This window comes from Columba livia, chromosome 1, assembly GCF_036013475.1.
Source record: "Columba livia isolate bColLiv1 breed racing homer chromosome 1, bColLiv1.pat.W.v2, whole genome shotgun sequence".
Taxonomy (NCBI): Eukaryota; Metazoa; Chordata; class Aves; order Columbiformes; family Columbidae; genus Columba; species Columba livia.
Genome location: NC_088602.1, coordinates 163,644,976 through 163,666,749, shown reverse-complemented (window position 1 = coordinate 163,666,749; position 21,774 = coordinate 163,644,976). Strand labels below are relative to the sequence as shown.

The following is a 21,774-nucleotide window of genomic DNA, read 5'->3' as shown; positions in this document are numbered from 1 at the left end:
TTCCAGAGTTCTGTATTCCATTAATTATTCCTGTCTTCATTTTTTCCATTTCTAGCTGTACAGCTATTACAGATCCTGAGCCTTTTTTCAGTGTTATTTAGGTAATATTTATTTCAATATGATTAATAGCTCGTGGTCAATATTTAAATGTAATATCAGAAAGTATTTATTGTTTTTTATAAGATAAGCTATGACTTGTAAATCTCAAAGATTTGCAGCAGACTTGTTATATTGCTTTGTTATTAGCTGAAACAATTGTTTGAGATTTGTTTTCATGTTCTAGAATAATTTGAATCCCTAAATATAACACTCCTGTCAGCTTTTACGTTACTATATTATCTAAGTTTAGGTTTACATTTCTTCTTCATTTCCTGGTATTTTGGAATGATACAATTTTTAAGGTCAGTATCTGAAAAAGTGTACTTCTAAAATGTGACTGTAGGAGCAACAGTGGAAAAATAAAAAGCTGGGTTTAGAGACTAATTGTTGCTCTTATCCATGGAATAAAATACATGTAATGTATTTATAAAATAAAAAGTTAATAGCTTGTTTTTATTTACATATGCACTGCATTAACATATTCAAAATGAAAAATAAATTTGTTCTATTTATTTTGTTCTTAGGCACAGTCAGATGAAAAAGCAGTTATTGCAAAACTGCATCAACACATCATGGCCCTTCAAGATAGTGAATCTGTTGCTGTAGGCAAATTGGAGACACTTAAATTGAAACTACAGAAGATGGAGATCCATAATCTGCGTTTAGAGCAGAAGCTTGATGAGAGGGAGCAAGCCTTATATTTTGCCCGAATGGAAGGAAGAAACAGAGCCAAACATCTACAGCAGACAGTTCAGTCTTTGCGGCGGCAGTTTAGTGGTGCTCTGCCTTTAGCACAGCAAGAAAAATTCTCTAAAACAATGATTCAGCTACAGAATGACAAACTGAAGATCCTGGAGGAAGTCCAGCATGCCCAGGAGGAGCGTCGAAATGCAGAAAACAGAGCTTTAGAGATGGACTTAAAGCTGAAGAGTTTAGAAGAATTAGTAAGTGCATTGAAGGATACAAGAGGAGCTCAAAAGGTTTGCTATTTTACAACTTTGAATAGCTTTGTTCATCTGATCTGCTTTTAAATTATATTTCAGTTTAGTTTGTTCACTAAATGTATTTTAATGTAGAACTTAATGCTTTCAAAATACACTTTGCTAGAATATGACAGCTATGATTTTTTGGTTTCCTATTTTAAAAATGAATACATCATTAGTTATTTGTCCTCTAAAAGTCGGCACAGTCAGATATACTAATTTTGTGCCCAATTAAGTGGCATAGGAAGTAGAGGCTAACTAGGAATTCAGTTATATTAAATAGAATGAAATTATAAGTTGAATTAAATTATGAATGAAATGAAATTAAATTAAACAGGGAGTAGCATTCTGAAAGTTCTGTTCCATGGACTTACATTGAAATCTTCACTACAAATCCTTGTCTTTTGAAATAAATCTAGGGGCAATAATATAAGCAGCATGGTCAGAAATGTTATTACACTCATGTAATTCTACTTAATCATCTTTTCCTATTGTAAACAATGTTGCCTTGAAATTTTAGTAAGGGCTTTTCACTTCTCTTCCAGATCACTGTGTATTATATAATGAGGTTTTATCTGTCATGGCTAAAGATGTCTGTAAGCAGTGGCATGTTTTAGCTTTAAGCCAGTTTTCAAATGTTTTTCTAGGGCATGTTGACATAAATATGTCTGTTACTCTTAGTACATGTTTGTTTTCGAATACATACCAGTTTTAATCATTTTGAAAATCTTTTGCTTTTTAGAAAAGTCAACCAAACTTCTTGCACGCTTTTTTTGTTCGTCTGGACAGATGCATAGGGTATAGCCTAGTTAGGTGGTCTGAAGATTATTTGCAATGCACTTCTCTCACCATAGGGGAAACCTGTTGCCTTTCCAGTTGTCTGCTGCCCTTTGCAGTTCCATACTCTTGCCAGGCCTCCTCACTCAAGAAGCAGCTTAAAAAGGCAGAACCCTTTTTCTTCTGCTTGGTTGGATAAGTGTCATAGTGCTTCAAAGTCAAAGAGTGTAGCTGCATCTATTTGGCCCGTGGGTTTGGCAAATATAATAGTGTACCATTCATTATTAGGTAATTGAATGGCACATGAAGATGGAGGAACTCCATCTGCAGGAACTTAAGCTCAATCGAGAGTTAGTCAAGCAAAAGGAAGAGGTGAAGTATTTGCGCAATATAATCTCTGAATATGAACATACGATCAACAATCTGGAAGAAGAAATTGTACAGCAGAACAAGGTATGTATTTCTGTGTGCTACTAGAAAAACAGCCTATTCCTTATTTCACTAAGTGATTTTGAAAAGAAAGATTCTTCCTAGTAAGTTTTTAACATAGATGTTTGTATCTTGGTTCCATTTGAGTATTTTACATTTTAGTGGCTCTTTTTTTCTCCTCTTTAATTTGGTTTTAAAATTCCCATTGCTTTCAGTAAATAAAATATCTTTATCAAACTTTCATTCAGTTTCATGAGGAAAGGCAAATGGCTTGGGACCAGAGGGAAGTCGAACTGCAGCGGCAATTAGACCTGTATGATCATCAACAAAATGAAATACTTAGTACAGCTCTAAAGGTACATGCACTGAATTGACTAAAAATAGACCCATAGGCACTTTTTTTAGAGTTTTCAGAATTACATTAATATGAATCTTTCTGTGCAGTTAGAAGAGGCTACAGGATCAGTTCCAGACCCAAATCTGCCACTCCCACAACAGCTTGAGTTGGCTTTGAGAAAGATTCGGGAGCATATTCGAACAATACTGGAAACCAGGGCAACCTGCAAATCACTGGAGGAGGTAATTAAATGTATAAATTATCATATAAAGGGACAAAGTTTGTATTTCTATGCCCTTTAAAATGTTTTTCTGTATAACAAATATCCTTTTATAAGTGTCACTCAAATGTGTCCAATCCCTTAGATGCATTTAACACAGAGAAAGTGTAAATTATAAAATCACGCCATGACTAAAATGGAATATTTTTTGCATTGGGGCAAATTTCTGGCAAAAATTTTTGAATGTCTTAGAACATTCATTTAGTAGGGTAAGATGCTCTTGCTGTACAAAATTCATCTAGTTAAATTTATTAAGTTTGAAATTAAATTTAATAAGTAGCACAGCAAAATCCTTTTATCCTGGGTTGCTAAACTGAAATTCTGTTACAGAAGATACTTTGTGGTTCTTAAGAAATTTGAAAAACACCAGTTCTAAATTGGGTAGCACAAAATGAGTTGTGTAAGTGCATTATGCCAAGCAAATAGTACATAAAGACATGGTAATGATACTCTGGGACTTCATCTAATAGTAATCCTATACAGCCAGAACTGAGTGCAAAATGTTTTCACAGAATCACAGAATCGACTGGGTTGGAAAAGACCTCAGAGATCATCGAGTCCAACCCTTGGTCCAACTCCAGTCCATTTACTAGATCATGGCACTAAGTGCCATGTCCAATCTCAGTTTAAAAACCTCCAGGGACGGCGAGTCCACTACCTCCCTGGGCAGGCCATTCCAATGCCTGATCACTCTCTGTAAAGAATTTCTTTCTAATATCCAGCCTAAATTTCCCCTGGCAGAGTTTAAGCCCATGCCCCCTTGTCCTATTGCTAACTGCCTGGGAGAAGAGACCAATCCCCACCTGGCTATAACTTCTCTTCAGGTAGTTATAGAGAGTGATGAGGTCACCTCTAAGCCTTCTCTTCTCTAGACTAAACAACCCCAGCTCCCTCAGCCTCTCCCCATAAGGAGTGTGTTTATAAGTCCATTTAGACAGATCTTTCTGGTACGTTTTTTAAAAAGTAAGATGATTTTTCAGTGTTTGAATTCGGGAAATACAACAATTACCTTTTGTTGCAGAAATTAAAAGAAAAGGAAGCTGCACTGTGGAAAGCTGAACAAAATGTTTTATCAAGAGATAAAGTTATAAATGAACTAAGACTTCGATTACCTGCAACATCAGAAAGAGAGAAAATAATGGCCGACTTAGGCAAACAAGAAGAGGATCCAGAGTACCATCATGCCATAAAAATTGCTCATCAAACCATTGCAAATATGCAAGCAAGATTAAATCAAAAGGAGGAAGTGTTAAAAAAATACCAACGTTTGCTTGCTAAAGCAAGAGAGGTATTTAAACATTTTGCATAAAATTTCTGCCATTTTTACATTGTTTTAGTTGATTCTTTGTTCAGCTCATTGCTAGTGAAAAGTTTCTGACCTCAGAGGTAACAGAACAGAGACAATTAGTAAGCTTTTGTATAAAAAGTTCATGTAGTATTTTTTATCTTAAAATAGAAGGCATGCTCGATCAAGAGGTTATGTATATGGATGTCTAGGAATTAAATTAGTGTGACAGGAAGAACATTAAAATTCTGCTGTGGTCTCAGCATATTGTATATTTACATGGGGTTTTCCAATACTTGCAACAGTGATCACTGGACTGCAGCTGGTAGTGAACTTGTAAGGCACAGGAAAGACATGCATTTATGGAAAATATGCTTCTTAAAGCATATTGTAAATTGAAGCATATTTTAATGCATAAACCATTTATCTAAGCATAATTTATATTATTTAAGCATACTTTTTATTCTTTATATACTTTAAGCATATTTTAAAGCCTAAATCTTGTGTCTAAGAGGTACTTCAAAACTAAATATGCATCAGATTTAGTGTGTTTGGATCAGGATATTTCCAAAGCAGACTTCCTATCATGTCCACTTAATGTTCTTTGGTTTACACGTGTAGCTATTTCTTCCGGGGGAAATAAAGTTTTTTGATTTGGAAATAAGCCAGAAGATGGACTCTAAAAATCACTCTACTGTGTTCTGTCTGATAGCAGACATTCAACCCCTGAGATCACACCACAGTCCAAAGTAAAGAGACCTGAGAAGTACATAGACATAGATGATGAGGACCAACATCAACTGTTTTGCTCTCCAGCTCCTATCCTGTTGCACCATACTAGTTGCTACTTAGCTTAAAACTGCAATAGTAGATTTTTTCCCAATAGTGTTAAAAAAAATAAAAAAATCATTTATTACATCAAGAAGAAAAGAATTATAAAAGCTGCCAGAATTAGAGGAAAATTTGGGGAGCAATACCAAGCAATGAGTGAGCAATCAACATGAAGGTAGGATAGTTTCATGGCTTTCTGGAATAGTGTGCATCAGTAGAGTTACATATTTGTTTTGAACTAACAGGAACAAGAGGAAATAGCAAAGAAGCATGAGGAAGACCTTAGAGTTCTACATCAGAAGTTAAATTTGCATACTGACAATTCCCTTGACAAATTCAAACAGACTGCTTTGGTAAGTTGTGTGTATTTGTGGGATTAGTGAAGTTGTTCCCAAATAGTTAAAATTGTTGGCTAGAAGAACAGTTTTACAGTCAAAAGCAGGTAATAAATGATGAGAGAAAAAATAAATGGGTGGTTGATACACAATTATTGTATTATTCTTGAGTGAACTTGCAAGAAGTGGATTAGAAGTACAGTGTAAAAAAGCAAAGTTGTCACCTCAGTATATATATGCATTTTTCATATCATCCTAATTTATGGAGACTTCTAGGAGATAAAGTTATGTTTTGTTTTCTGTTCATTCAATCTGTCATGGTGTTAAACCAACCCATTCAATAAACTTCTCTTGACTCTTTATGATAAGATGAAATATCTATTTAACTGGTTATTCTGTGGATTATTAGATGCACAAAGTTCTCTTCAAACCAGTGTGACTCCTTTCTCTGTGAACTAAGAATCACATCTCAGTAAATAAACATGTTAGATATTAATGCTTGTTTATATCCAGGACTGAGTTTAAAATGCATCACTAACGCTTACCTTTAAATTAGAGCTTAAAATGTTTATTACAAGTATTTGTTTTGTTTTACAGGAGTTAATGAAAAAGACTTCTTTATCACTTTCCAACAACAAACATCTTCTCCGCCTAGCTGAAATGGAGCAAACTGTAGCAGAGCAGGATAATTCTCTTGCTTCACTTGTTGGAAAATTAAAGAAAACATCGTCTGATTTGGAGAAACAAAAACAAATCACTTTAATGAAAATCAAAGAGTTTGAGACTATGAGAGCCCAGTAAGTTTTTAGACTCTTAACATAAATCACAACTGGACTTCACAGTATCACAGATTTGATTAAATCAGTTATGTATTGCTGCTACAGGACTGGTCTATCCAATTGAACATGTTTTTGCTGAATTTCAGATTTAGCTGAAAAAACTGACTCAGGAGAGTTATTATGGTTGTAAATGGTAAATGATTATTAATCTGTAGCCCTTCATGGGGGCTAATACTGAAAAACTGTGGCTTGGAAAAATGCCTTTCAGTTGTCAGCTTTGTGAAAAAGTATGCAAGGAGTCTTGCTATTAGAGTTGTCTTTAAGTTACTCTGATACTTGCTGGTTTGTGGTTTGTTTTTTTTTTCTCCTGATACATCCATTTGGGCTTGCTACCTAATAAGTTTAAACTCACAAAAATTTAACCTTTGTTTTAAAGGAGAAAGGTGTGATGCATTCTTTATCTGTTAGGGCCAGAAATTAGAATGAACAGTGCTCTAATCTCATTTTGGTGACCTTGAGTAATTTTCATATTAAATGGAGACCTTCTTTGTTGAGTCAGTCTTTTTTTGCTGTTTCCAAATCTGTGTGTATTTGCTTTAACAATAATTAAAAATATAACAACATGCCCTTCACTATTTATTTGGAATTCAACTTAATTGTTCCAGTGTACCCTATTAATGCTTATTTTTTATTAGGCTTCAGGAAAAGCACACAGTAGATGTGGGACATCTAAAAGATGAAGCAAATGAACTGAGGAACGTGTTATCTCAGACGGAGAAGGAATTAGCAAATGTAAAAGCTGAACTAGAGGTTCAAAAAGAAGCAAATAATAGAGCACCTACAGCAAGACTGAAAAACCTGGTGGAACAGCTGAAGAGCCAGTTAGCAATAAAAGAGAAGCAGCAAAAAGTTAGTCAACAAAGATTAATGCCTATGTCACATAAACTTTTAATGTTGCTTAATGCTTAAGAACTCTGTATAGTAGAGTGGGAGGCAGAATTTAATTGCATCATATATCATAGTAAAATATAGTTGTCTTTTCTTCTTTTGCAATGTTCATATTAGCAGTTTCTTCACTTAAAATAAGTTGAATTTATTCTTTCCAGGCTTTGAGTAAAGCACTTCTGGAACTCCGAGCAGAAATGACTGCTAACGCTGAACAGCAGATTATTTCTGCTGCATCACAAAAAGAGGCAAATATGAATGTCCAGGAGATTGTTGACAGAGAAACAAAGGGGCTCACAGTGAGTACTAAGTAGTATCACTATATTGTATTGCTGTATTGTTGATAATACTGATTTTGAGAGTTTGCTGTTTTGTTTGTTTTCTTTTAGACACAGATCGAGGAATTAAACAACCAGATTACAAAACTTACAGATAACCTTAAAATAAGTAAAGCCAGGGAAAGTTCTTTATCTGATGAAAGGGATGAGTTGAACCAAGAACTTCAGAGGAAACAAAAAGCATTTGCTAAAATGTTGAGAGAAAAAGATGAAATGGAAAAAGAAAATGAAGAACTGAAGAAACGGATTAAGAGGCTAAGCAGTATCATTCAGGTAGAAATGATTTTTAAAAATATGTTTCTGCAGAGATGTGCTGGTTTTGAGGGGAAGACAAATTATTTTGGCAGGCATTGAGAGTTACACTTGATTTAAAAATTTATATTTGTTCATCAGCTGGGTTACATGTGAGCTATTAGCAGTTGCAGTGGGAAGCATGCCTCAAATAAAAGGAAGAGACTGAAAAATACTTGTTTTTTGGAATATGTTTGAAGGAGTCTGAGGAGTTGAATTACTACTTTCAAAGCTTCTTTGAAAATGGAATTTTTTTATCTTCCTGGCTGTCCTTATTTCCCTTTTAAGAAGAAAAGTAAAGGAGTTACAGTAGAATTGTCTCATTGTTTTTTTAATTCATCTACTTGCTGCTGATTATTCCATTTAGAAATGCAAAGTTACGTTCCAATACTTTAATAATTTAAAGATATTTTTTTAAAGATCATTTAGGTTGTAAAACAATTCTACCAATTGGAATTAAACCCCTTATTTTTAAGTGGAGAAAGATACTTAGGTAGTGGCCATTACACTTCAAGTTTGTAAAAGTGTGTAATTTTTCAGAGCAAAGCTGATGAACAAAATCTGATAGATGCACTTCAGAAAAAAATTAAAAAGTTGGAAAGTGAGCTGGAGAAGAAGTGTGAAGAAACAGGAAAAAAAGGTGTAAGAGAAGACAAGGTAAGTGATGTTTAGATCATGGCTTTGAAAGACATCATCAGCCTGGGCGTAGGCAATTCAGCTCTCCCTGTTGCATCCAAAAAAAACCCAAAGCAACCAAACAAACTTGATCACGAGAAAAGTGGTTTCATTACTGTAACTTCTTCATGTTGCCTGTGATCTTTGTTACTGCTCTTGTTGCTTAGTACTGTTATATTAATGTTTTTTCTGCCCTTCTTGTAGAATTAAAGATCAATTACAAATCTTGGAACTAAGATTTTATAGGTAGCAGTGAAATTGATTACGTAAGTGCTGTCAAATGTGTATTTGTAAAATCAATGCAATGATGAAAAACATGAAGTACTTAGGAACAAAAATGTGCATCCTAAAAGGGATGATGTCTGTGTAAGTGATTATTCTTCACAGTAGTGTTCTCCACATACAAGAGGTTCTGAGTGATTGGAGAAGCATTCATTTTACCAGTTGTTTGGTTTGGTTTTTCACTTGTTATTTTACTACTTTGGTAAGTAGTTAGTGTCATAGTAATCATGAAGTATACTGGAATATTATAGCATGCTTGTATAATGACATGAAGACTATTCATGATATTAGATATTATTCCAGGACTGCACTTATGCTTTCAATTAATTGAGACTTTTAAATAACCGTTGCTTAGTTTCTAGAGTTATTTTTCTCAAACTTGACATGTTTTTTCCTTTTTCCAAGATTTTGCTTTCCCTCTGTCCCTTAGTAGCAGTAACTGTTTAGAATGAAGATGGAGAAGTACAGGGGCTAACTGGAGAAGGAAAAAGTCCATTTAAAAAAAAATTGCTTACAGGAATATTGACTGTGATTTTTCAGTAGCCATTTGTCCTCATGTAGACACAGAGATTCCATTTCTCATAGGAAAAATAAACTAAAACGTACAGCTGTGCAGCAGGGGCATATAAACTCCTGGTGAGCTGCAGAAGACGGATGTGCTGTAAACTGGCATAGAAAAACATCTCTTTTTCTTTTGTCTGTCTTCTTTACTAATGCGTATTTCAAAGTTAAAAGATACATTGCACTCGCACCTCTAATTTCATAAAATATGTCACTCCTTTTTTGTAAAATGAATATTGGAAGCTCAGGAAGAATTCGGTAATAGCATTAAACTGTATCAGCTTTGTACACCAGTCACTACAGCGTACTTAAAGTATCCATCTGAGCCTGCTATTTACTTTATAGTAGTAGGGTAAATATTAATAATATATGCCTGCTATAGCTTCATCAAATTGATAAATTAAGAATATGTTCTTCTTGGTTTTCTAACATGTTTCCTTATTTAGGTTTAAGAAAAAAATTCAAAAGTAAATACATTGTTTGTTTATGTGCTTCACAGACCCCCAAGGACGAAATAATTAGATGGGAAGAAGGTAAAAAATGGCAAATCAGAATGGAAGGATTGCGGAACAAACTAAGGGAAAAGGAGAAAGAAGCAGATGCTTTAGCCAAACAGTTGAATACATTGAAGGATATTTATACCAAGTGAGTTGGTTTTAATATATTCAGCTACAAAATGATGACATAAGGGAAATGCAAATATTTTTGCCACGTAATATTTATAACAGGTTGTTGTGTTTATAAGATCCATGTCTAGAATTTGACATTGCTATTGAGATGAAAAGGATTAGTTATTTTTCAAGCAGCAAGCTACTCCTCTTGTATGCTTTCACCTGTAGAAGCCAACAAACTTTTTTAGAAGAAACTGTCTCTGAATCAATCTAACTTAAGTCCTTTATTATGCTTCTTGTAACATTCTGTTATTCCTATGAAACAAATAACCGCTTTATGAAGACAGAATTTTTCTCACCACCGTGTTATTTAATCGGATTGCTAGGATTCGATACTATGCTACTGTGATGTGCAGCACTACTGCAATACTGGTGGTTCTAGGATTATGAGATAGAAGCCTTTAAAAAAAATAACACATGCACAAACCCTCTGCAAATGTTTGCTTCTGTGCAGTAATGGCAGGGTTTTACTGATAAAGGATGCAGAAGAGGGAAAAAAACTGTAATGGTGATTGTAGCTGTTGTTAGATTGTGGTTTGAAACTGCTCTAAAATGGCATTTATTCTTAGCAAGTCTTGCATGAATTTCGCATAAAACACAGGCAAGACCAGCAAGCGGTTTATGACATGCATGATACTGACTTAATGTTCATTGTTTGTTTTTAGGTTTTGGTTTTGTTTTTTTTTGTTTTTATAAAGCTGTACTGTCCATAAGGTCACCTTATTGAACAGAAAGGGGAAGTGTTTCAATGAGCAAATAAATCGCAAATGTGGATTCTTTAAGACAGAACATATTTTCTCCTAAAGAAAGCAAGTTAGCTAATAGAGTTTTAAATGTAAATTTACTGGATGTTGCAGGACTGAAAAAGAGAAAATTGGTCTACAGAAGAAAATGAAAACCACTGGTATCACTGTTGACCATGTTTTTGGAGTAAGAGCTTCAGAGATTGAAAAAGAACTGGAAGAACTAAGAAAACGGAATCTAGATTTAGAAAATGAGCTTGCTCACATGAGGTGAGAGGCATTTTAAAAGAATCTATAAAAACTCAAAAATGTAAGTGAGAAAAAAGTCTGTGAAAAGCGATAGTCTCTGTTAGACCAACTGATTTAATATGGAAAAAAACAGACAGAAATTGCAAAAATCTGTCTTTGAGTGTGTGATGAGCAAACTTAAAGCTACTTGGGAGCAACTGTGTGTGTGTGTGTGTGTGTTTGTGTGTGTGTGTGTGTGTGTGTGTGTGTGTGTGTGTGTGTGTGTTCAGAGAATATGCAGCATTGGTTCATTATTCTAGAAAGCTAAATAATATGAAAATCATCTGGCTCCTATTGTGTAAAATTATAATTACAGTTAAGAGTAGGTGAAAGTTACTGGAACTGCTAAATTGCTGTTCAGGAGTATATTCTTAATCAGGGTATCCACTATCACAGTGGATAGTGTACCTGAGTAATAGAAGCTGCACACATCGCAAAAGAACAGAATCCTTTTGCCAAAGTAAGTACTTTAAGTTCGTAGGGATTAGTTGCAATAGCATATATGGCTAACATTGATTTAGAACAACTAGCCCAGTAACACTAGTAATCCAGAAGTTAATGTTTTGGGTATTTTTCTACCTTAAGGGATGTTTTTCAGCATTTAATATCCATTTATTTGTTTTGGCTTGATTCATTTTTTGATGTAGGACACAGCAAGCAATGCCTCGAGATTCTGTTGTAGAAGAATTACATTTCAAGAATCAATACCTTCAGGAAAAGCTTCATGCATTGCAGAGACAATGTTCGAGAGAGATATATTCTAGACCCTCGGTAAGTTAATAATGTAACCATATTATGTAGAGGAATTGCACCTACTTAACAAAAATACGTGTTATCCAATTGGTATTCTGTGTCATTTAGCTGGTTTTATTTCAGATGATAGTATTCTAGAACAGCACATGAAATACTCACCTTTTCATGTTTTTAGAAAACGGAACAAAACAAACCCCAAAACCCCCAGACTTATAGTTTCTGTGTTCTACAGGTAGAAGCTGAAGTATTCATCATTCTAGCATATGTGGAGTAATAAGTGATATATATTTAAAAATATGTGAATCTGCAACTGAAAGACTACTTTTATATTTCGTATTGATTGAAGATCTGGGATACTCAGAGTCTTAGGAAATACTGAGCTGCATTTCAGTTACATGGGTGTTTTAGTTGCAATTTTTACAAGGTTCATTATATTAAAAATATTGCATTACTGGGTTATCTTAATCTTTCAATAAATAGATTTAACGGTACATTCTAGGTTTCTTTATTTCCTGTTTTGTTTTACTGTCTTCTGCTTTTCTTTCATGCTTCATTCTGTCTTCACCTTGAATCAGAGTACATGTGACCAAACTGAACTGACCAACTCTGTTCCTATCAGTATCAGTAAACAAAAGTATCTGAGTTCCCTTCAAAAGAAAGCTATTTCCAATAGGGATGAAATCAAACATCATACTAATTATAGAATTGCTGATGGCAATGAAATAGATGAGGAAGCAGACATGCAAACATGCATCATGCATGATGAAGTCCATGAGGCTACTGTGGATGCAAGCACAGAGGTGTGTCCTGAACAGCATCCTGAAGAGAGTGAGCAATGCAAGGACACAGATATTTCTAGTGAAGGACTGAAAAACAAAAATAGAGCTGATGAAGAGAACTTCAGTGAAAAAGAAGAAAATGTAATCCAACCTGAAAACGGAAAACTTAATGAGGAATTTGAAGAAGAGGAGAGAAAGCAAGAAATACTCAAGCAATCAAATGCTGATGAAGAAGAAGGTGTAGAAGAGCCTTATACTGACAGAATGAGCTGCAATCAGTCTGATTCAGGGGAACCTTCTAATCAAGCTAAAGGCTGTGAAGCAGAAAAAAATAATGTGGATAATGAAATTAATCGACACACTGCAGAGGATAATCATGAAACTTGCCGACGTGGTACAGAGGGGGTTGAAACAACTCCAGAATTTTGTGAAATGCCTGAGGTTTGATACTGTAGCAGTCCTCTAGCATTTCTTTTGTATAAATGATGTAGAAATAGAATAGTTTGATCTTGATAATGCAGTGGTTTCCTATGCATGGTCTGCCGGGATACTGAAGTAGTCATAAAGCAAACCTTACACTTCCATGACTGGCACATGTGTCAGCTCACAAGGAAGCTACTGCCAATTCTAAAATTGTGTTCCAGAAAGCTTACAAATAATCACAATGATACAAGCAGGTAGCTAATGACCTTCATTAATTAACAGACTAATGATGTTTTATTGCTTACACTAAGAAAAAATATGCTTTATGGAAGCAAATACTTTATTCTTGACATTATTAGTGAATAATTAGTGGGCCATGTAGTTAATTCCATAATTACATAAGTAAAAACTGCTGATTATTATATCATCAAAAGATTTTACTAGTCAAGCATAATAATTTACCATATACTTCTGATTGGAATTGGTAATATAAGGCATGCTAAGCACTTTTATATAATAGAAACTACTAGCCTCCATGGATAAAGACTTCAGATTTTTGGAACCAACAGACTAAGAATTAGAGTTATATACTACTGAACTAGAGTTATATACTACTTCTCCTGCCTTGCTCTGTAATCTGACTTCAGTGAAACTCCTTATGCCATATGTACTATTTAATAAACAGATCAGAATATGTCCTTAAAATTAGATGCTGTTCCCAGGTACAGTATCACAGCTTAGTACACTGAGCAGCTTTTTTGTCTTTCAGACTTTGAGATTTATTTCTACCAAACAGTTTGAGAGTTAGTTTTGGTTTGACAATATTTCGTTTATACTGATATGTAAACATCTCTTAAATGTTAAGCAAGTTTAGAAAATGTAAGAGGAGCTAGAGCAGATTAGATCAAAACTGGTGACACAACTGTCATCAATTTTGTTTCTTTGAAAAATACTAATTCTCTGTTGCTCTTTATCAGCTACAACTGATATAATGAATAGTGCATTATCTCTTCATAATAATTTTTTCTCCTCCATTTTCTCAAGACATCAGGAATAGGATCAGATGATCAATATCGAAGAGAACAAGAGGTTTTCAAGGAAAATTTAAGATTGTCATCTGAAAACGTTGAGCTCAGATTCCAACTAGAGCAGGCCAATAAAGATCTGCCAAGACTAAAGGTAACATCTTTAGTCCCCTTTACCTTGACACAGGCTAGGGGATTGCTTAAAGAGAAATTAATATATTTTCTGCACACACTATAAAGTTTTAATGTTTTTTGTGGAAGAAGGTTGAATGGCTGGTAGAAAGAAAGAAAAATGTCTTTTTCTATACATTTTTCAAAGTAAACCAACTGTAATTTTGTTACTGTTCACCTCAATTTGAAATCTAAATAAGCTGCTTGTTACTTTGGTTTTTTTAGGACCAAGTAGGTGACTTAAAAGAAATGTGTGAACTTCTCAAAAAAGAAAAAGCAGAGGTTGAACGAAAGCTGGGAAGCATTAGAGGGGTGAGTATTATAATAGCATTTTTCATCATAATGAAACAAAAAAATTAAAAACAATATTAAATAATATTTAATAAAGATGTTAGTAAATCTAAATTATTAATTATATGTAAAATGAAAATTATATTCATGTATTTATGTAAATAGTTACAGCTTTCTTTTAAAAGATAGGATTTTGATTTGATGCAGATGTTATTATAGAAAGTGTGAATTATTGTTAGAGGTTTTTTTTGTTGTACTATGCAAGATGTACCCTAGCTACTGTCAGCTACTTTAATAGAGCAGTATTTCAGAAATTACAGGAAAAACAAGGCTTCAGCAGTGCCCAGCATCTCTCTTGCCACTAAGTTGTCAAACTCTTTGTGTGACCTTTTAGAGGAAGCTGATTTCACAAAAGCTCTTCAGTGCCTTCGTAGCTCTTTCAGTGTACAAGGAAGACAGGTTCTGCTTCTGAGTACCTGCAAAATATTCTGTATTTCCCATTCTTTTACTTGTACCTTGCATGGACTGCTTGTGTATCTCCCTGTGTCTTATGCAGTGGTGGTTTTTGGATAAGGAAATTCAGCTTATGAAATTGTTCCATGCAAAGCTTCTGAGGACGCAGCAAATTCTGACTCTTCCTCACTTTTCAGGCACTAAGATCTGACAAAGGTTTTTGTTTAACTTTGCTGTATACCAGCACAAACCTGATCCTTACAGTTATTTTAGAGAAGAATAAGTCTTTTTTACTTCCAAAACTTGCTTGCTATATAGGTTTATGTATGGCTCCAGGGAGTAAAGTCTTCCCCATTTTCCACTGTACTGTGCTCCTTACCTTTGTAGAAAGAAAAGGAGGTACTTCATAGGCCCAGAACTGGTAACAGTGGCATCTTTAAATTTTTATCACTGAGGAAAACAGTTGCTACAGAGACGATGGGAAAAAAAATGCATTTGAACACACTTCAGTGTAGAATCATAGAAGCACAGAATCTTTTTGGTTGGAAGAGACCCTCAGGATCATCAAGTCCAACCATAACCTAACTCTAGCACTAAACCATGTCCCTAAGAAGTCATCTAAAACGCCTTTTAAACACCTCCAGGGATGGTGGCTCAACCACTTCCCTGGGCAGCCTGTTCCAATGCCTGACAACCCTTTCCATGAAGAATTTTTTCCTAATATCCAATCTAAACCTCCCCTGGCACAACTTGAGGCCATTTCCTCTTGTCCTATCACTTGCTACTTGGGAGAAGAGGCCAACACCCTCCATGCTACAACCTCCTTTCAGGCAGTTGCAGACAGCGATCAGGTCTCCCCTCAGCCTCCTTTTCTCCAGGCTAAACAGCCCCAGTTCCCTCAGCTGCTCCTCATCAGATTAGTGCCCTAGACCCCTCACCAGCTTCATCACCCTCCTCTGAACTCTCTCTAGTATTTCAATGTCTTTCTTATGAGGGGTCCAAAACTGAACACAGGATTCAAGGTGCGGCCTCACCAGTGCTGAGCACAGTGACACAATCACTTCTTTAGTCCTGCTGGCCACACTATTCTTTATGCAAGCCAGGAGGTTGTTGGCCTTTTTGGCCACCTGGGCACACTGCTGGCATCCCCAAATCCCTTTCTGCCAGGCAGCTTTCCAGCCACTCTTCCTGGAGCCATCTTTTCTACCTCTTAAATGCACCTAGTGAAAGAAGAAAAATGGAGAAATTACAATCTTTTTTCCCATATTTATTTATCACCCTGCAAGGAGAATACATGTTTTGGGGAAGGAAGATTTACTCATTGTTTAAGATGTAGTACCTCTGTCACTTTTATGCAGCAGAAGTATGGTTGCTAAAAAAGGGCCCTGTTTTCCTCCTTTCTTCCCCCCCACACCCCAACAGTATTAGCATTCAAGTAATTGCATGGCCTGTTGGATCAGGGAATTGCTCTACAAGACAAGCTAAAATAAAAAGTGGTACTTTATTTTCCTAATGTTTCAGTTTAGTTTGTGAAGTACAGTGGATTTTGAAGTAGCTGCAGCTTTGTTGGATAACACAGAAAATGAAGGAGCTTTGGGGGTGAATATATCATTCTGGGGAGCTAAGTATGCATGAAACTTTAGGGTTCAAGTCACACCAAAAATATAACATCTTTTTAATAAATACAAATTGCAATGATAAAATAAGTGATGAAGTAAGATTTGGAGTATCTCAGAATGTTACATTGAACTGTTTACTTTTTTTTTTTCCTTCCCTTTCTATAGGCTGGTAGAAGTGGAAAGACAGTCCCAGAATTGGAAAAAACAATTGGTTTGATGAAAAAAGTTGTAGAGAGAGTCCAAAGAGAAAATGAAGATCTGAAAAAAACTCCAGCTGTGGTTTCTACTGAGAAATTACTTGGTCTTGAACAGGAAAATGAGAGGCTAAAGGTACTAATTCGTCTCCAATAACTATATTTAGGCAGCAGTTTATATGCAAGTTAGTAGGAAAATAGAGCAGCAAGCCTATTGTTGACATTGATTGGCATGAAAAAGTGTTTTTAAAATACCAAATAAATATGAAACGTGTAGAACACAAAAGCAAAACTTCATTTTAATATCATGTACTGCATCATTTAGGTAAAGGTACTCTGTACCTTACGGATATATTTAAATATGTGATGAAATGTTATGTTCACTGTGCTAGGGAGCTGTAACTATGCTGTGCTTAAAAAATGGAAATCTGAAATTTTCTGTTAAGCAAGGTATATGTGTTTTAACAAATTGTTTGATATTTAGTCTGAAATGGAAAAAATGAAACTTAATCTGGAGGGCCAGCTGAATATGCGTTATGAATCTAAAACCAAAGGCATGGAAAAAGTCATTACAGAAAATGAGAGGCTGCGTAAAGAACTGAAAAAGGTATGATCATTGCAGTGCATCCCTTTATTTCCATTGGCTACTGGTTGTGGCAAGTGTGTTGTGTTTTATTTTTTAATGGTTGATGTGGAATGAACACTTTTCTAAGCACTGATACTGCTATGACAACATTTTTAATATGTGGAGAGGAGACATCCAAGGAGCAGCCCTAGGGCACAATTTGGAAGTTGTATCATACTGACCCTGGATGCAGTTTTCCTCTCAGTCAGCACTGACCCTATCTCACCATCTATTTAGATAATCCTGTGCTTCATGTGAGGGTAAGTATTCCATAAATCTTTTTATTTATTGAACAATAGGAAGCTGACAGTGTGGAGAAGTTACGAATAGCAAAGAATAACTTGGAGATATTAAACGAGAAGTTAACTGTGCAGCTGGAGGAAACCACTAAGAGGCTCAATTTGGCTGAGAGCCAACTGGATGGAGCTGACAGCAAAGGCTGGAAATCTGCTCTAACAAGGTAAGAATTGAGAATGAAGTAAGGAAGATAAACACAAGTGTTAATTCCTCTTTAAACATTAGCAAACAAATTAGACTATCATTTTCATAATTTTCTTTCCTCTTTTGAAGATAGTTTTGTATTATCTGTATTTTATTTTCTGATTCTATGTTAGTATGTTGAATCAGTATCAGTTCCTTCCCTCTCTTCTGCAGATCAGCTGTAGACTTCTGGATAGTTCTGGTGAAGGAAGTATTTTGTGTTCCTTGCTACTTAAATGTCTTGTATTTGTCCTTTGTGGAATAATGTCAGCACTTTTGCAGAACGTAGAAGTATTTCAATACCTTGCCACATGGATGACAGTCTCAGCAGCCTGCATTATCCAGCTTGGCTGCATTTGCATCTGCATTTAACCACGTCAATGTGCAGAGGTTGTGTCACAAAACCCACTGGGATTTCTGTACTCCCTGGGACATGTAGGCTTAGCCAAAGATCCTTCATGTGTGTTCTGAAGGCACTAAAAGCTAACTGCAGTCAGCCAGTTGATTCTGCTGTCTGTAGAAGGGAGAAAATCTTGGAGTTGATCTTTTTCAATATATAAAATGAAGTGTGGGAATTGCCATTTCTTAGATTTTTAGATAAAACTCAGACTTTGAAATCAGCATTAAAAATCATTTTTGGTTTGGTAGTAATAGGAACAACTTTTTACCAATAAGTTATCTGAAAATTAGCTATCAGTTGTTTTAAAATTCAGGTATCACTTTTATCAGTCAATGTGGAACAAACTAAAGAAAACAGCATGACACCAATTTCTGCTTTGCAACGTAGGCATGCATTTTTAATTTATCTGTACTTCTGCAATTAGTTCAGATGCTTTTTCTATGACAACCTACTTATGCTGGAGATCTTAATCCTGCAGCCCGAACAACTTTAATTGCATTAATTTGTAGACACAAAGTAAGATCCACAAAGGTGTAACATTTGGAAAAGCCTTTATTCTAAGAGTAAAAACGTCTTTTTCATTATGCTGCTTTCACCTGAGTTGTAAGACCAGTGATTATTTCAAGGCAAATGCCCCAAACATATTTTAGGGTGTATTTTATCGCATTTAATCTTCTAAAGATATTTTTATCTCTATTCCTGCAAAAGTATTAGCTTTTGCTCTTATCTTTTTCTAAATAAAAATACTACCAGGATGCACGAAACTAAGATGAAGGCAATGGAAATGGATATTGCTAAAAAAACCCAAAGCATTACTGACCTTAAACGGTTGCTTCAGGAAGCAACAGAACGTGAACACAATGCTGATAAGAATTTACAAGATCTACAAGAACAAGTGAGTACAATTTAGCCAGATGTCTCTGAAAATAGATTGCTTAATATTAATTAATTTCTTTCTAATGTCTATATTGGCAGAGTACATTTTTTTCTCTAATCCACCCTTTTGTAGGCTTTTTCAGTCCTAGTTGCCGCAATTGTATATTTACAGATTTTAGGCAATTAATGAGGTTTACTACATATTATCAATATATATTCCTGACTTGCAGTCTTAGGAAAAATATTTTGTTTCTACTGTGTCCTTCTGTTGTGGGATTGTTTTTTTTTTAATTCTAGTTTCATTGATCACATGAAAGCCCGTAGGTACAGATCCTTCAAATGATCTTAAAATCTTTCTAGTGTGTTCCACAGAGTGAGTTTGCTGCGGGCACTTCCCTCTTCCTTCCAGGTCTTTCTTTGGGCATTGACTTTGCCATCCTAAGGAAGATCTCCATGCCTGTTTGCAATATGGCCTCTTACATGCAGTCCCTAATAAGTCTTACAAATATTATTTCACACACGAAGAGCTGATGAGTATTAAATTCAGGTACCTTTGGAAAGATATATCAAACTTTGTCCTTTAAGTACTCCAGAGATGTAGCTCTAGGACTATACACCTAGATTAGCTTCTATCTTCTCATTTATTAAAATGCAAATGGTTTTCTTCCCCAGACATCTTGTACTGGCCATCCTCAGTGTAAGGTACTGAATACATAACTTTCAATACAGGAAGTCATAATATATATTATGTAAGCAAGTAAATGTGTTCAATAAATGGAACTGAGTCCTATAAAACAATTATTTCATTAATTTTTGCTTGTTTTCCCTTTTCTAAAGTCAGCATTATTAACATGAATTGTATACCAGCAGCAAAATTAACACAGAGATAAAATTATTTCAGTATGTGATACTACTTTGGAGCAACACACTTGCCAGTTTCTTTCATGTCTCAAATACTGATGAAGGGATATGGTCAAGGTTAACTGCATTTCAAAGAAACTGATTGTGAAAAATAACAAATCCTTAGCATTTCGGATAGAAATAGAATCAAATCTTATTACTAGCAGTAGCCTTATGAGAGTTCATCAAATGTCACTGCATTCAAAAACTGTATATCGCCTCATATTTAAAACACTAATTTTTTGCTCCTGCATCTTCTACTGAAAGGCGTTTCTAGAGATGAACTCCCTGTCTGGTCAGGGGCCTATTCTGGCTTATGGCTGCAGGTCATTTCTAGTCAGTGTACACTCATGTGAGTTTTCATTGCAAAATCACAGGCTTTACATATTTTGTTTAAAAAGGAACCTGGATACCTAGGTATGCAAGTAAGCACATCAGTAGTATTTTTAAAGACCTTTAAATGATGTAGGCATTTCACTTCCCTACGGGTATGTATAAATTATGCTAATGTAGCAATATGTCTTAACTTTCTTTACAACTCTAACTTTAGCATACTTTTTATTCACCCTTCATGAAATATGTAGCAATGAGCTATACTAACTTTAAAAAGGCTGTAGATAATTAACTTGTCAGTAGAGTAATACTTGGGTTTTCTTCTCTGTGATAACCTAGTACTTGATTACATACTTAGTATTATTTTCATTCATTTTTCAATCCTGTGTCAAAGAGAACTCCATCTGAACTGCATTATCCATGGATACTGTTTTCAAGAGTAAAACTATCTTAGTTCTTCTTTTAAGGTTGAGCTTCTCAAACAGTTTCCTGAAGGTGCAAAGACAGAGCAAAGCCTCATGAGGGAGCTTCAGCTGTTAAGGTAATGTACTTTTAAATAACTAAATTAATACCTCAGCCAATATACATAAGAATGATCTGGAAACAGCCATTGCAATTTTTAGTTCCATGTTTTATATGCTAAAATATTTTAATAATTTTTAAAAATTATTCTAAAATTGTTTTATATTCCAGATTAACTAATAATCGATTAGAGAAAGAAAAAGCAGAACTTGCTCACCAGGTGGAAGATTATAAGCACCACGTACACACACATACAAGTGAAAGTCCTGCAGCTGGTAATAAAGATCTTTGTGTATTTTGGGCCTAAAACTATTTTTACTTACTATATGTGTGCTAAATGATAATAAATCTATAGAATTATTTGAGTTATATTAATGCAAGAGTAGTATAAACTGGAGCAGATTAAGGTCGTGAATTTGTGAGTATTTTATCGGTCCCATGGGAAAAGCAGAGCACTACAGAGCAGCCCATGGCTATATGACTGGAGAAAAATATCCCCTAAACCTCTTGAAATGATGAATACAGTTAACAAAATCCTTATACTACGTTGTTCCCAAGTTTCCTGCATTTGTTTCGGAGAAACTGTACACGTTGTATTTCTGAGATGTACACTAACAGACTGGCCCTTGGAGTATTGCATTCTATCACAGGAACTAGACATCACCACCTAATTTGTACAAGAACTAAAGAAAAGCTCGGATTACTTGAATTTTTGGTGGTTGTTGATCCAAATTGGGTTTACACACTTCAACTGTTTCAGCTTTCAGGAGATTCAGAATTACTAAAACAAGATTATTGATGTCATTGATTTTCATCACCTTACATTTTATAACAAATTATTATTTTTGTAGGACGTAATGAAATTGTAGAGAATAATAATATTGACAAGTTAATGAGGGAAGTAGCTGATCTCCAGACACAGCTGAAAGCCTCAGAGTTAGAAAAACAACAATTAAAGGTGAGTTGCAAGGTTCATCCTACGCAAGACAATGAACAAAATT

General features: G+C 35.0%; 1 protein-coding gene across 13 annotated transcripts in view; it reads left to right on the top strand.

Annotated features, from left to right (window-relative positions):
- CEP290 (centrosomal protein 290) overlaps positions 1-21,774 on the top strand; it is a 52,549-nt gene that overhangs the window by 29,739 nt on the left and 1,036 nt on the right. For 5 of the 13 annotated variants that reach the window (XM_065041993.1, XM_065041971.1, XM_065041983.1 and 2 more), the window contains 24 exons: positions 624-1,079; positions 2,148-2,312; positions 2,537-2,644; positions 2,733-2,867; positions 3,927-4,193; positions 5,267-5,374; positions 5,954-6,153; positions 6,831-7,044; positions 7,242-7,379; positions 7,470-7,691; positions 8,250-8,366; positions 9,727-9,872; positions 10,756-10,911; positions 11,577-11,700; positions 12,258-12,902; positions 13,929-14,063; positions 14,306-14,392; positions 16,609-16,773; positions 17,122-17,244; positions 17,562-17,722; positions 18,851-19,037; positions 20,719-20,792; positions 20,945-21,048; positions 21,625-21,731. In XM_065041993.1, the coding sequence (XP_064898065.1) occupies positions 624-1,079; positions 2,148-2,312; positions 2,537-2,644; positions 2,733-2,867; positions 3,927-4,193; positions 5,267-5,374; positions 5,954-6,153; positions 6,831-7,044; positions 7,242-7,379; positions 7,470-7,691; positions 8,250-8,366; positions 9,727-9,872; positions 10,756-10,911; positions 11,577-11,700; positions 12,258-12,902; positions 13,929-14,063; positions 14,306-14,392; positions 16,609-16,773; positions 17,122-17,244; positions 17,562-17,722; positions 18,851-19,037; positions 20,719-20,792; positions 20,945-21,048; positions 21,625-21,731 (4,344 nt within the window). Of the gene's footprint in view, positions 1-623; positions 1,080-2,147; positions 2,313-2,536; positions 2,645-2,732; positions 2,868-3,926; positions 4,194-5,266; positions 5,375-5,953; positions 6,154-6,830; positions 7,045-7,241; positions 7,380-7,469; positions 7,692-8,249; positions 8,367-9,726; positions 9,873-10,755; positions 10,912-11,576; positions 11,701-12,257; positions 12,903-13,928; positions 14,064-14,305; positions 14,393-16,608; positions 16,774-17,121; positions 17,245-17,561; positions 17,723-18,850; positions 19,038-20,705; positions 20,793-20,944; positions 21,050-21,624; positions 21,732-21,774 lie in introns of those variants that run through there. The other 8 variants (XM_065042015.1, XM_065042004.1, XM_065041975.1 and 5 more) reach the window with 5 other exon arrangements.